The following is a 15,098-nucleotide window of genomic DNA, read 5'->3' on the forward strand; positions in this document are numbered from 1 at the left end:
ACCTTCTATTGTAATTACTTTATTACAGGTTTTAATTCACTTTTCGTTCTTAGTTTTCCTTAGAACATATGTTTCTTGTTTTTTGTACGTTAACTGACATAGTAAAATTATGAGTGAATAAAAGAAATTAATAAAACTCGTCATATTTATTTTCTCCATTCAAATTATATATCTATTACAGTATTGGTTTACACATGATTTTTTAGAGTTAATTAAAGGTGTGTCTTTTCCTTTATAATCTTTCATATATACAAAATAACTATACATTGTCTCAAAATTAAAGATTGCAAACCACAGTTGATTTCTCCATAGGCGACAAAGGTAGCCTTTTTGAGATACTGACTTTAGAAAGTCGATTTTTAGAACGAAAACTTGCTAGAATTAAAGAAAAATTATTTGGACAGTATTTTTAAGTCAAAGAAATATAGATTCCCGTTGCTTTTTTGACGCAATTTGTACTTATCTCCCTTGCCTATCAATTCTGCAATTAAAAATACTTGTCTCGTCACAGCGTAAAAAGACTTCTCAGGTCTTCAGAGCTAAGCAAAATATATTAGTTTGCCTTTGGTATAATGCAGAGTGCACGAAGTATCTTGTGATAAAAAAAATATCGGCTGCACACGACAACCAATCAGGATTAGCCATACTCTTTATTCTGAATACCATATCTTCATAAAATGGCAGCGCCATAAAATATAATGGTTTATTGTAACCTATAAAACTATTTGTACAAGGCTTAGAAACAGGTATAATGCGAGGCTTTGTTTCGAGCCGAGTACTAGGCAAAAAACATTCTCTTCATACATGTCTTGATACTGCAACTCTTACAGCTGTTCAATTTTTCCCTTTCTTTGATTCAAACTGTTGCTGTTACGTAGGTCTATTAAGTAGCCATGGTTTCTATTTCTAGGCTTCTTGAATCGGTTGCTGAAATAGTCACAAAATCATATTCGATTGTTCTCCTTCTGCACCCAGTGTTATTTAGTTAGAATTGACTTATTTACTAATTTCTGTTCACAAATTGATAAGTTGAAACACCTTTTTTTGGCAATTTATATTTGCCGTCACTAGGTATCGAACCCCTTGCTCAAAGTCTGTGAAGTTTGACAAATACCGTACACAATCTAGGATGTAGATTAAACAATATCCCATCCTATACATACCTAATGGAAAGAGTATGTTTTGATTTTTTATTTATAAATTTTTCATTGCGTAATCATCTGTTATGCAATCTCATTTTCACTATGAATGTGTAATGCACTTACAACGTCTAAATTAATGTCATAATCGGCACAATAAAGCATTTTCATCCCAATTGCTTTGTAGTGGTAGTGATACAGTTTGTCCTACGTAGCAGATGTTTCTTTGAAAATGAAACTAACATTGGAATCGAAGTCGGTAACTGGAAAATGGACTATTGGTTGAAATTAAAATGTCAGATTTATATTCATCAATATAATCATTGTGTGTTATATAAAGATTCCATTTTTTTATCATTTCAGGTAAAATAGTGCTTTGTATTTCATACATTGAATCAGAGCGGTTTATTTTTTACAAAAGATGATTTATACCTTCCTTAAACAAAATATGTGTATTAACGTTGGCCATTCTGTCTATGAAACAAAGTTTAACTAATTCCTTCAATCTGTCTTTGCGTTTAGAATAAGAACTACCAGTGTATATGGTAGATAAGTCAAATATTTTATACTATTTCAAGAGCAAAGAAACCGAGATGCCCACTTTGGATTGTTCCTGTATCCACATTTGATTCACGCCATCCGTAGAGTAGGTTGTTTCTCTGAAACTGACATCATCAAGATGCTAAATTGTTTTATTGACAACATATTTGATACGTTTGGATGACGTGTTTTTCAACAGACAATCAACATTCCTATGTGAACCAACTGTCCTCCTCTTCTTGCAGACTTGTTCAGTTAGACTTCATACAGGAAATTATCAAGAAAATGAAAAGAAGCTAGATAAAGGCAACAGTAGTATACCGCTGTTCGAAACTCATAAATCGATAGAGATAAAAACAAATCCGGGTTACAAACTAAAACTGAGGGAAACGCATCAAATATAAGAGGAGAACAACGACACAACAAAAACACAACATTAAAATGTAACACACACAGAAACGAACTATAATATAACAATGGCCATTTTCCTGACTTGGTACAGGACATTTTAAGAAAAAAATGGTGGGTTGAACCTGGTTTTGTGGCATGCCAAACCTCCCGCTTTTATGTCAATGTTAAATATAACATTAAAATGACAACATTACATGACATGACTACAATACAAATAAATGGGAGAACATATAGGACAAAGAAACACACGAATAATAGCTAACAAAAGGTACTAGGTTTAGAATTTAATACGCGAGACGTGCGTCTCGTCCACACAAGACTTACCAGTGACGCTCAGATGAAAAAAGTTTGAAAGCCAAAACAAGTACAAAGCTGAAGAGCACCGAGGACCAAAACTTCCAAAAAGATGCGCCTAACACGGCCAGGTTTTTCTTCCTGGGACAAGAACATCCTTATTATTTAGAATAATATATACTTTTGCAAACTTAAAATTTCATAAAATAGCATTTTCCTTTAACTTCACGTTCCGTTATATAGATGATCTAATCACTGTTAACATTTCACAGCTTGGTAAAATATTAAACGGATCCATAGAACTTGAAATATTGAATGCCTAAGATTCAGTTTCGCGTGCTTCATATCTTGACTGTCATCTAGAAATTGACAATGAGTATCGGTTTAAAAAATAAGTTTACATCAAAAGAGATGATTTCAGCTATCATATTGTGAACTTTTCTTACACGGAAGCTATTGACCTTAGGGTTCTTAGTGATAACCCCCCGTTTTTTGTGGGGTTCGTGTTTCTCTGTATTTAATATTGTGTGTAGCGTTTTGTAGACTGTTGTTTGTCTTTTCGTCGTTTTCCGTTTTTTGCCATGGAATTGTCGGTATTTTGTCGACTTTTTATTGTTCCACTGGTGTTCTGTTTCTTTTTTTTAAAGATCCTAGTAAAAGTAACATTTGCCTCTTGGCTCATGGTATCTATTTTGACAAAGCAACTCTCACCCATTGTATCTAATTTATGTAATACACCACAACATATGCCTAAATATGACACTTGTTGACAATGATAACATGGTTATGTGTCTTTGGGGATGATTGTGACACAATATTCTTTTGATATAACTTTTGTAATGTTAATATATTTTGTCGACTCAAGCGCTATTTGTTTACGGTCCCGAAAACGAATTAAAATTTCCATGTTTTCATTTCATTTTGGTTGAACATTTAACAGATTTGGCTAATTTTGACGACATAAAAAAACACTGATTAGTATATTTTCAAACAAAAATACCTATGTCCTATCTAGTCATTTTTAAAACTGTGCTAGAAATAGGGGCCATATTGGGGCCTTATCGAACATACTCCATTAAAATTCAACTATTTAAAATATGGAAAATAATATGTTAAAGTACAGGGGATTTTTGCTAAATCTGAAATATTCTTGATTATATTGCGATGTTTGAATTTGAATTTCAAAGAAACCATCCCTATAATATTATATCATTTAAATTGGCATTTGTTAATTGCATGTTAGTTTTCAATTTATCCTCTTGCATCTTTCATTTTAACGATGATACGATATCCTGAACAAAGACCAATATATTTAAGCTTATATCGGTATATCTTTCAGATCAAATTTTATAACTGAAACTAATTCCCTAATTTCATTAATTTTGCTATAACAAATGCTTGATAATCGTATTTGTATTTGACCACATGAAGCATTTAAAGTCTATGGTTCAGCAGGAATTCTATAATAGCATGTCTAGCAGTAATATTAGAAAAGATAGAGCATTGGTAGTCACCAACCTCTTAATTGAACTATTTCATTAAAATTTGTAATCTTTTTTTTTCATTCATTCATTGAAGTCTTATTCTTTTTCTTTTGTTATCCATGTTGAATCACGAAATGTGAACATGTTTGTGTGTACAAGATGTTTTATTTACCCGAATGAGTTATATATAATATATATAATTATGTGTAAATATTTTATATTTTATATTTTAAAACAACTGATGAATTTTTCTAAGAAAAGTACATATTTTCTTATATACCTGTATATTACAATATAGAAAAGTGCATATTTTCTTATATACCTGTATGTTACAATATGAAAGTAAACCAATCAATTTTTGTCTTGAAGGATAGTTTAAGTAGTAAGACGGTTTGAAATCTTGCCTTTAAAGTGACATCATAGGGCGTGAACAAACAAACAGATAATGGTATTAATTGTCAGTATCTTGTTTACAAACTTAAGATGAAATATCCTACCTTTCATTCAAATCTCCATCATTCTCCCTTTTCAGTTGGGAATTTAAGATTTGCACATCTAAATTTGGTCATATATAATCTATCAGCATTACCTAATCTTAAAAAATAGTGTTCTTATTGAAACATAGTTTTAAAATTAATGTATCATAAAATTATCCTCTTGAGGAGTTTTTAATTGCAGAAGACCAGTGTTGTATATGTTGATCAAGAGGTTTATGTTTGACAAGAGATTTCAATAATTCTCTTATAATATGTATCTGATCATTCCATCTATAGGTAGGAGGACTACATTCGGCAAGAATTGATTTAATGAATACAACCAATTTAAAATGTGAAAGTTTACTTTGGTGAAGTTGTACCATTAGTCTAAATAAAACGTTAGGTATTTTATTTTCATTTGAAAGAGCATCATTGCAAACCTGCAAGTGAATCCTTTCTAATATCTGTTTATTTTCAAATCTTCACTAGAGTAAATCATTACAGGTAATATAAGAGAATCAAATAATTTTATCTGTATATCAACTGGAATTGCAATTTTTCTATTTTTTCTGTATGAAGCTAACAATGCTTTATTTGTCGTAACTACAATCCCGTTCCCTTTTCCCCGAATGTGACCTACCGAATTAGACTTATCACCGGGTATGTACTTACATGAGCAACACGACGGTTGCCACATGTGGAGCAGGATCTGCTTACCTATCCGGAGCACCCGAGTCCCCACCCCCCTCCTTTTTTTGGTGGGGTTCGTGTTGCTCAGTCTTTAATTTTCTATGTTGTGTTTTTGGGTACTGTTGTTTGTCTGTTGGTCTTTTTCTTGTTTAGCCATGGCGTTGTCAGTTTATTTTCGACTTTTGAGTTTGAATTACCCTTTTAGGGTATTCCCTTCTCTTTTCCAGCATTTTTTTTTTCTAACTGAACAAAAAGTGCCATTATAGTTAAACAGAATACACAAATAAGATTATGAATCTAAGACATCTATTTTTTCACCATCAATTTTAAAATCTTAATTAACCAAATATTTCTTTTTACTAAAACTACCAATTTTGTCTTATTTGTATGAACTGTAAGTTTCAACATATTGCAATATTGTTCAAAAACTGACAATGCATGCTGTAGCTCAGCTTTTGAATCTGATAATATAAGCGTGTCATCTGCATGTGATATTATAAAAATGTTCACATAACAAATTAACATTTCTTCGCATTTTGCAGTATTATTTCCAAAAGATCATTAACATTAGTAACTTATACAGGTTCTCCGGGTCATTCAAAAAGAGAGAGAAAAAAGAGGGAGATCAATTCTTCTCCTGTTTTACCCCAATACTCAGCTGAAAAAGCAGAATAATAAAACAATTGTGTATATCCCAATACAATGAAAATAACGCTGTATGACGTTCGTGCGTCCAACAAGCTTTTCTGGATAAACCTTCATCAGGGACGCTAAAACGTTTAGAACTAATTACATTAAAGATGTTCATATTCAAGTCAAAGTCCTTAATTCTAGAGTGTACCTATATATGGAATGACAGTGCGTTATTCTCTATGTAAAATAATCAACAGATAATTAATAAATAAACTTCACATGAATTTTTTTAAATCAAGCATTGCAATGCACTAGGTTATACAACGTACTCACAGAAAGGAAATGCCTGTACCAAGTGAGGAATATGATAGTTGTTTTCCATTCGTTTGATGTGTTTGAGCTTTTGATTTTGCCATTTGTTAAGGGACTTTCCGTTTTGAATTTTCCTTAGAGTTCGGTATTTTTGTTATTTTACTTTTCACTACCCAATAGACTCAATTCCCCAACCCCAGTTGAACGTTATGAAAATATGAATTTAAACTGCAAAGTGAAATAAAAAGCCCATTGGTATTGTAATAGGGCATCTCCTCTAGGTAAAGTACAGTAAATTCAGATTTATATATTTTGCCAAGTCGCAAAATATTTGTTAATTCCTTATATTTCTTTCCTCAAGATTTTATTATTGACTTCTATTATCGTCTTCCCCTTTAAACGGGATGACATTGATATAATCCTGACATAATATGAGAAATCTGTTAAATGCGTTGCATAATTAATTCAATGTCAACTGTACAGACTTATATAATGTTTGCAAAAAGATTTAGATCGTGAGACTATCGAGACGCTTAAATGTAAAAAAATCAATACTGTTAGTTTGTGAACAAATTATTAAACAACTCTTACAGCAGAAATGCACGTCGACCCCCTCCCCCTCTTCCCATGTCCCCTATTTTTTGCATGACCGCTCAATGTTTAAATCCAATACACTGAATCTGTTTATATGGCTTTCATACAAAAGAGAGGCAAAAGATACCAAAGGAATATTCAAACTCATAAGTCGAAAACATATTGACAATGCCATGGCAAAATACGAAAAAACGACAAAAAGACTTTGTACGGCTAGAACAGTTTAAAACAGTTCTGCTGACAGTTCTACGGTTAGAACTGATTTAGTCAGTTCTGCCGACAGTTCTACGGTTAGAACTGATTTGGACAGTTCTACCTAGAACAGTTTTAGACAGTTCTACCCTAGTACTGATCCTGACAGTTCTACCTAGTACTGATTTGGTCAGTTCTACCTAGAACTGATTCTGACAGTTTTACTTAGAACAGTTCTAGGGTAAAACTGTTCTAGGTAGAACTGTTCTAGGACAGTTTAGAACAGTTCTATGACAGATTATTCTGACAGTTCTAATGAGAGGTTAGAAGTGATTTCCACTGTAGATGGCAATCTTTGTGTGTGTAGATTTGATACAAACAATCTGTCTGGTATGCCTTTACCTGGTATTGAATGTGCATTCAACGAAGGAATCAAGTGTTGAAAGCCTATATTAAAACACGCCATTGTTAGTGTTGAAACACAAAACTTAGTAACTGGATCATTCGTATCAATCTCAAAATCGTCTGACATTTTCCTCAAAACACACTTTAAAGGATAATTGATTCTTGAATATACTTCAACCCATTTTCTTTCAGGGGCATGATTTTGTCGAGACATCGTTTGAATATATTCTGGTCTCTTAGTATTTGTCCTGTATTGCTTTACATTTTCCTGGTGGTACAAACAAAGATAAAACTCTTTTCCGAAATCAACTCGTATTTGATCAAATAAACAATACTTCAAGCATGTTGATTTGTATACATTATCATATATCAAGAGATTGTTCTTGAATTGCATAAGAGCAAATGCGGTAATTTTCCCTCTAAATCCATTGCTTGCCAAAACCTCTGTGACTCCAAATTCTGTAAGTTTTTCATTTTGATCCATGTGTAACTTATGTCCGCCGAACTCTGCATAATATGCAGATGGGTTGGTATTTCTTTCAACGGCAGCTCTACGCTGTGCTACATAAAATGGAGAAATCTCGAGTAATGAAGTTCTCACACTTCTTTCACCAAGACTTTAACCGTTCGATCTCAGAAAACAAGTCACGAGTTTTCGTCCATAAGTTGGCCCGGTAATTTGTACAGCTGACGTAGTTATGTTTTTTATTTCCGACTTCGACAATCTCCCGTAATCATATTTGTGGATATTTTTGTCTAGACAGAATTTGTATATGCTTCACTGACTTGAACCTATAAAAATAAAAGAACGTACACAAGTATTCAATATGAAATTCATAATTATATATCTTATACAAGAGCAGACACGCTAAAATTTCTCGCCTGTCTGGTAATTGAAACTGTCCATTTTATCACTAGAGTGTGAAAATGAGATCAAGGACAGGTGACATCTGTCTGGCTGACATGTACACCTTACAATGTATTCATAGTTTACATCTTGTTTACAATGAAACTTAGGTCAAGGACATTCGACATATGACGGGGAGAAACCTTGCAACATGGGATATTTAACCTTTGAGTTATACAGTTTTCTCCAACTTGTTCACGCCACCAACGACTTGTTACGTTGATAAATATATACATGTCTCGCCTTGTCTTTTCGAGGGAAAGATAATTGCGTATTTTGCTCTTGTGAAGACCGCCATGTTGTGAATAGTCTTGTTATATAATATTTACATGGTACATGATATTGTACGGAGGCAATGTTCACAACAATTAAAGTACAATTGTTCATTCTTTGTCTTAACTTTAAATATCGTTTTCACTTCTTGTCTTCCCTACTAACGCATTAAAACATATAAATCAAAGATTGCGTTACTACGAAAGTGAAATTATTTCAGGTATAAAAATGTATGTTTCTGGGCTGACGTTAGTCAAAAAGTTAGTTATATTCATAGAAATAAACTCATTCATTAAACAATTGGTTGCTTTGGCAGTCAGACTTTTCTGGGTAAATGTAAATGAAACTAACCCATTATATATTCTAAGACACATCTTAAAACGCAAATTCAGATGGGAACTTTCTTACACAAAGGTTTTTATTAGTAATAAAAAAGTTTGCATCTCCACGTCACATATGCATGTACGTACAGTTCTATAAAGAAATCGTTTTGTGTCCAATATATATATATATATATATATATTTAAATAAATTGAATACAAACCTTTTGTTAATATATTTAAACTGGTCTTTAATGTACTGGACACTTCTGCACAAGTATATCCTTGCTGCTTGATCATATTTCGAATGGAATCTTCATGATCTTCTAATGCAGACATCTTGAACTGTTAAGTATTTAAATCCCGCGGAAAATCAGGCAAGCGCTATTGGGATACAGATTTAACGTTTTAGGCTTTTTTTTTTTTACATTTTTAATCAAAAATAATAAAATTCATACTTTCAAAAAGCGAAATGATCAAATCTGTACGTTCAGTTTAGTATTTTTAAAGTTTGCTTAAACATCTAAACTTTTAAATTTTAAAACGAAGTTTATAATTTTAAAATTTTGAATATTTGGTGAAATTTTCAAAATTTAAAAAAACAATAAAAAATTTAGAAGTCTGATATTTTGAAAGTTTGATCAAAAATCCAAAAATGTAAAATTGGAAAACTTTTTAAAATTTTGAATTGATAAGTGTTACACGGAATGTGAAGGGATGGGTAGTACAGAATTTTAGTTATAAGTTTATCTCTGAGAAGTTCGAGGCATATAAATATTGAAAATATGCCGCACAGCCCTATGTTTTGAACTTTGAAAAAATGAGTTGTGCATATAAACTTTCCATTCTAGGATATAATATTTTACGAAACTTCATAGTGAAAGATGCACAGTTTTAGTCGTAAAAGGAGTTCCTATGGAAAATTGAATTGTCCATATTTAAAGACAAAGAAGTGCAACCTACAACGTCGACAATTATTGTAATTTTAGCAAAATAGCCAATACACATGATAAAATTACGCGCGTAATATATGGTGGTATATCTATATTCAATTTTATGACAGTATGCTTGTAAGATTTAGGTATTAGATACACCTTGAGAGCGTTACAATGTAGCCCGAATGGGTGTATTTAATTTACACTAAGATAATTATTGACAATACATAATGATAGTTTTCAATAACTTAGGAGGGTGGTCTTTCAGCTATTTGATTACATGGTTATGAAAAGCATGATAAATGGGGCGATATCTTTTTGCGCCAAAAGTGAACTCATCTTCGCCACAACCCGATAAATGCAGGGTATCCCAGTTCATTTTAACGACATCTTGGTGCAAATATCAGATACAATTTATAATTTGTCAATGCGAAAAATAGACAATAGGCCATGCACAAATACAAGAGAATAAATCTGTACGTATTTAACGATATATCATAAATATAATGAATTGATTATAAATTTAAGCTATTACAATGTACGCCATCTGGTGCACACACATGGAAGGTTGGTAAAGGTTAGTAAATGTAATAATGATAAGATGAATTCAACCTGCATGTACTATACATGTTTTTTCTCCTGTTTAACATTCTACTTTGTCTACATTTTCATAGTTTTTAAATACGGAAAATTAATTACTGTTCGGACAACTTATACAAAAGCATTAGTTGGAAAGCGAAAGTATCATTTAGATTTTAAAAAAAGAGATGTACTTGTGTTTCTCCATATTCAAAAAACAGGAGGTTCTCATTTTGGAGGCAACTTAGTAACTAACCTGAATATTACTCCGCCATGCATATGTCCTAATACCGGTCCTAAAGTTGGTGCATGCAGCTGCATAACATCAAATAAAAAAAAATGGTTATTTAGTCGATATTCTACAGGATGGCCATGTGGTGTACATGCTGATTGGACCGAGTTACAAAACTGTGTCGGAAAGGAAATGGACAGACTAGAAGGTTTACATCGAAAGAGGAGGTTTGTGCCAGCTAAACATTGAGAACTAAACAAAATGGGTGAAACAGACATGTTTGTACGGTACAAAAAGTAGGGGGAGCGCTCACACAATGTTTAATCACATTACACACAGCTGTATGTTCCTGTTTCGTATTGATAAAATTGCACAGTCTTAAAACAGTTAAAAACTATATACGATCCAGATACTGTTTTTATGAAAAAATTGTCGATGAAAGTAAATTACATTTATAAAACCCAGAAAATAGAAATTTATCATTTCATTATTCATAAATGTTTGTTTGAATTTCTTTTATATTATGTAATTGGTAGAATAGTAACGAATCTCGAATATAAATTTTCTATACATTTTCAGTTAACAAGTTTTTATTTGCACACTGTACAAATATGTCAATATAAATCACCAAAATATAAACCATTAAACAAAATGTGTACAATTAACATGTAATTGGATTAACTTGTTAAGTGTGAAACGGGTATGGGTTTACTGATAACGGAAAGGCACGTGTATGCCTAATGAACCATATAATTCTGATATATTAAGTCAATCTGTATAGCTGGGTATTTATTATCTTAAATACTGTATATGATTTGTTTTACGTGTATATTATTAAGCTGTATCTAATCAATACGTAACATATGTTAGTTCTAGGTTCAACAAACTGTCATAAAATTAAAAAAAAAAACGAGTTGCTTTCTTTAAAAAAAAAAGATAAGCAATACGTGAACCCAAGACCGCTGACTGGTCACCAAACAAATGTTGCTGAATTTTTGTTTGCTTTTGAATTGAAATAATTGACTGTGAATAGAATAAGATGATGATGATGTTAAAACACCTTTATTAAACATATGCAATTGTGTGTAGATTCTTGCACAAGTCAGTTGAAAGCAATGTTGGATAGTTGTGAATAGAAAAATGTATATATATATACAGCTACTATTTGAATATACATTTTAAGGCTCGAATATTTTATTTATTACTTGGGAGTGTACATCATTTTTTCATAACCCTTTTGCAAATCCAAGTTTCTACAAACCGGATGTCTAATGCAAATTGCACAAACCAATCGCAATATAAATTTAAGCACTCGGTTTGCTTTATAATCTGGATGCATTTATTTTATCTATCGTATCTTCATATTTTGTTTCCTGGATGCTTTCAATTATTCTCAAATCGTTATTGAAGCTGTCTGTACTCATACTAGATGTTGTATAGATATATTTAAAGTCCAATTTCCATGTGAAGTGAAACCCTGTGGCATGCAACTTATAAGAAGGTTCGTATATTTTTCTTGAGAGTAACGCACCAACTTCATTGATACCTCTCATACAGAGACTTATTTTGGTCTCATAAAACATCTCAAATTTCAAGGATTTCCTGATTTCACTTACATCAATCCAAATATTCTACAGGAAAACATGGTTTTGAAGAATATCTTGTTTTCAGACGTTTTATGAATACCTGAACATACTCTCAAAAGAACCAATTTATATAAAAAGATATGTAGATATAAAAAGTTACCAGGATTAAAATGTTACACATACGCCAGACGAGAGTTAAGTCTACAAAAAATCATCAGTGACGCTCAAATATAAAAAGTAAAAAAGGCCAAATAAAGTACGAAGTTGAAAGGAATTCAGGACCCAAAATTTCGAAACAAAGATTTTGCCGAATACATCTAAAGTAATCTATTCCTCGGGTAGAAAATCCTTAGTATTTCGAAAATGTCAAAGTTTATAATAGGACAGTGACTCAAAAAAGAAAAAAAAAAGAAAAACAGCTAGAGGTCAGAATACCGTAAGTAATGATGACCGTGCGTGAAAGTCACATGTCAAGGTCTTACTGCCATGTCCTGAATTTAGATTAGAAAAGCGAAAATTCGCATTCACGAGTGAAATTAATATTTATGCATGCACGTGGTATTTTTGCGCAAGAAATTGTAAACAGAAAGCATACGCACTAATACTCTGGATAAGAATACACATTTGCGTCATCACATATATTAATCTAATAGTTGAATTCGGATGTCACACTACCTACCTCAAGTGTTTTGACTCCGGATTCATTGCCATTTAATCCGGAATTTGTGTGAACGCAAACCGATAGTGTGCGTGTGTACAGGGTGATGTATAATGTGAATGAACCAAGACGTGTAGGATAGCTGGTCAACACAATGAATACAATTTTCAAAAATCGTACCATAGTGCAAATATTTAGATGCTATCAGGTTGAACTATTAAAACAAACAAACAAATATAATGAAATTTTATAATTAACATACATTCCTGTTAATGAATTTTTTCCGAAAATTAAGAATACAATATCAATAAACACTAACGTCAAGTATTTACGGATGGACATTTTATCTATCAAATCAATCTCCTCTTAAAGTCTAACATTCCAATATATGAATATATTGCTATACAAAATATAAGCAGACTTATAAATTCATACTAAAACAGTATAAAATAATTTACATAGTAATTAAATTTTGTTATGATTATTGTAAAATATTAATTACGTTTTTTAGCTCACCTGGTCCTAAGGGCCAAGTGAGCTTTTCTCATTACTTGTCGTCCGTCGTTGTCGTCGTTAACTTCTTACATTTTGAACTTCTAGAGACCCACTGAATGGAATGAAACCAAACATGGCATAGATGTTTCTTATGAGGTGCTGATCAAGTGTTGTTACTTTATAGCCGATCCATCATCCAAGATGGCCGCCAGCGGGGGACTTCGTTTAACATTGGACCCTATGGACAATACATACAAATGTCTTCTTCTAGAGAACCACTGAATGGAATGACACCAAGCATGGCATGAATGTTTCTAATGAGGTGCTGACAAAGTGTTGTTACTTTGTAGCCAATCAATCATCCAAGATGGCTGCCAGCGAGGAACTTAGTTTAACAAAGGACACTATGTGAAATACATACAAAATTCTTCTTTTGAGGAACCACTGAACGGAATGAAACCAAACTTTGCATGAATATTCCTTATGAGGTGCTGACCAAGTGTTGTTACTTTGTAGCTGATTCATCATTCAAGATGGCCGCCAGCGGGGGACTTCGTTTAACATAGGACCTATGGACAATACATACAAATGTCTTCTTTTAGAGAACCACTAAATAGAATGAAATAAAACATGGTATGAATGTTCCTTATGAGGTGTTGACCAAGTCTTGTAACTTTGTAGGCGATCAATCATCCAAGATGGCCGCCAGCGGGGAATTTACTTTAACAAAGGACCCTATGTGAAATACATACAAAAGTCTTCTTTTGAAGAACCACTAAATGGATTGAAACCAAACATGGTATAAATGTTCCTTATGAGGTGTTGACCAAGTGTTGTTACTTTGTAGCAAATCCATCAACCAAGATGCCTGCCAATGGGGGACTTAGTTTAACAAAGGACCCTATTGGAAATATATACACATATTTTTTTTCTAGAAAACCGCTTAATGGATTGAAACCAAACATGGTATGAATGTTTTTTTTAGGTGCTGACCAAGTGTTGTTACTTTGTAGCTGATTTTTCATTGTCCTTATAAAGTCATTTTCTACAATTTCAATGAATTCATTGGTAATTTCTGTAAACTTTACAAAAGTCTTCTGCTTTTGATTATATTACGGGGACAATATTAAACCAAATTTGGCCTCAATCATTATAAGGGTACCTGTTATGATTTTAATCTATTTTTACATGATTTCCTAAACCAAAGTAGAATCAGGTGAGCGACACAGGCTCTCAACTTGAGAGCATCTAGTTGTGAGATGCAAGGATTTAAAATCCTTGTGAATTGAAACCATGCAAGTTTTTTTTTTCATTCACGACCGTTTAAAATTTAGATATTTAGCTAACTTTGGGTATGCATCCCTGCTCATTGGTGCTCATACGTTGCATGTGCTTTTTATAAATGTAATGACTGTTCAAACCTGTGAGACATATTGCACGTATATATGACAATTTTAATTATATTCTATTAAGAATAAATTCAGTCTCAGTTTAAACTTAATATTGGATATTCTCTTGGTCTGGTAGTATCTATTAATGAAATTATATATTTTTGACAGAAAAATCCTTTTATTTAATTATCTTTCTGCTTTCCGACCACTGTGTTTCCGACCTAAGATCAATATTTATAACAAACATATCGTTTTCTTAATTTTCTTCATGCTTTCCGACATTTTCCCATGCAATGATTGAAATACAAAATATCAAATGATAAACGTTCAAAAATAATCAGTTTATTCTGGGACATTATATATCAATAAACTATTCCAAGGTTTATTGTCACAATGCACAACAGCACGCTGTATTAAATACTACACACACAACGCGTACAGGGACCGTCTCAAAGCATGGAATATATAATTGCGTTATCATTATACTTGATATTTAATAAACATTCGCATTATTAAAACACGTATGTTTTGTCAAAAGGCAAATAGGTTCTA

The 15,098-nt window shown here is 32.3% G+C and overlaps 1 protein-coding gene across 1 annotated transcript in view; it reads left to right on the forward strand.

Annotated features, from left to right (window-relative positions):
- The first annotated feature begins 8,578 nt into the window (after window positions 1-8,578).
- The window catches only part of LOC127709513 (heparan-sulfate 6-O-sulfotransferase 3-B-like), a 31,468-nt gene continuing 24,948 nt past the window's right edge, over window positions 8,579-15,098 (forward strand). Inside the window, exons 1-2 of the mRNA XM_052215117.1 lie at window positions 8,579-8,598; window positions 10,371-10,643. Of these exons, the coding sequence (XP_052071077.1) occupies window positions 8,579-8,598; window positions 10,371-10,643 (293 nt within the window). The remainder of the gene's footprint in view (window positions 8,599-10,370; window positions 10,644-15,098) is intronic.

Source organism: Mytilus californianus, unplaced genomic scaffold (assembly GCF_021869535.1).
Source record: "Mytilus californianus isolate M0D057914Y unplaced genomic scaffold, xbMytCali1.0.p SCAF_7, whole genome shotgun sequence".
NCBI lineage: Eukaryota > Metazoa > Mollusca > Bivalvia > Mytilida > Mytilidae > Mytilus > Mytilus californianus.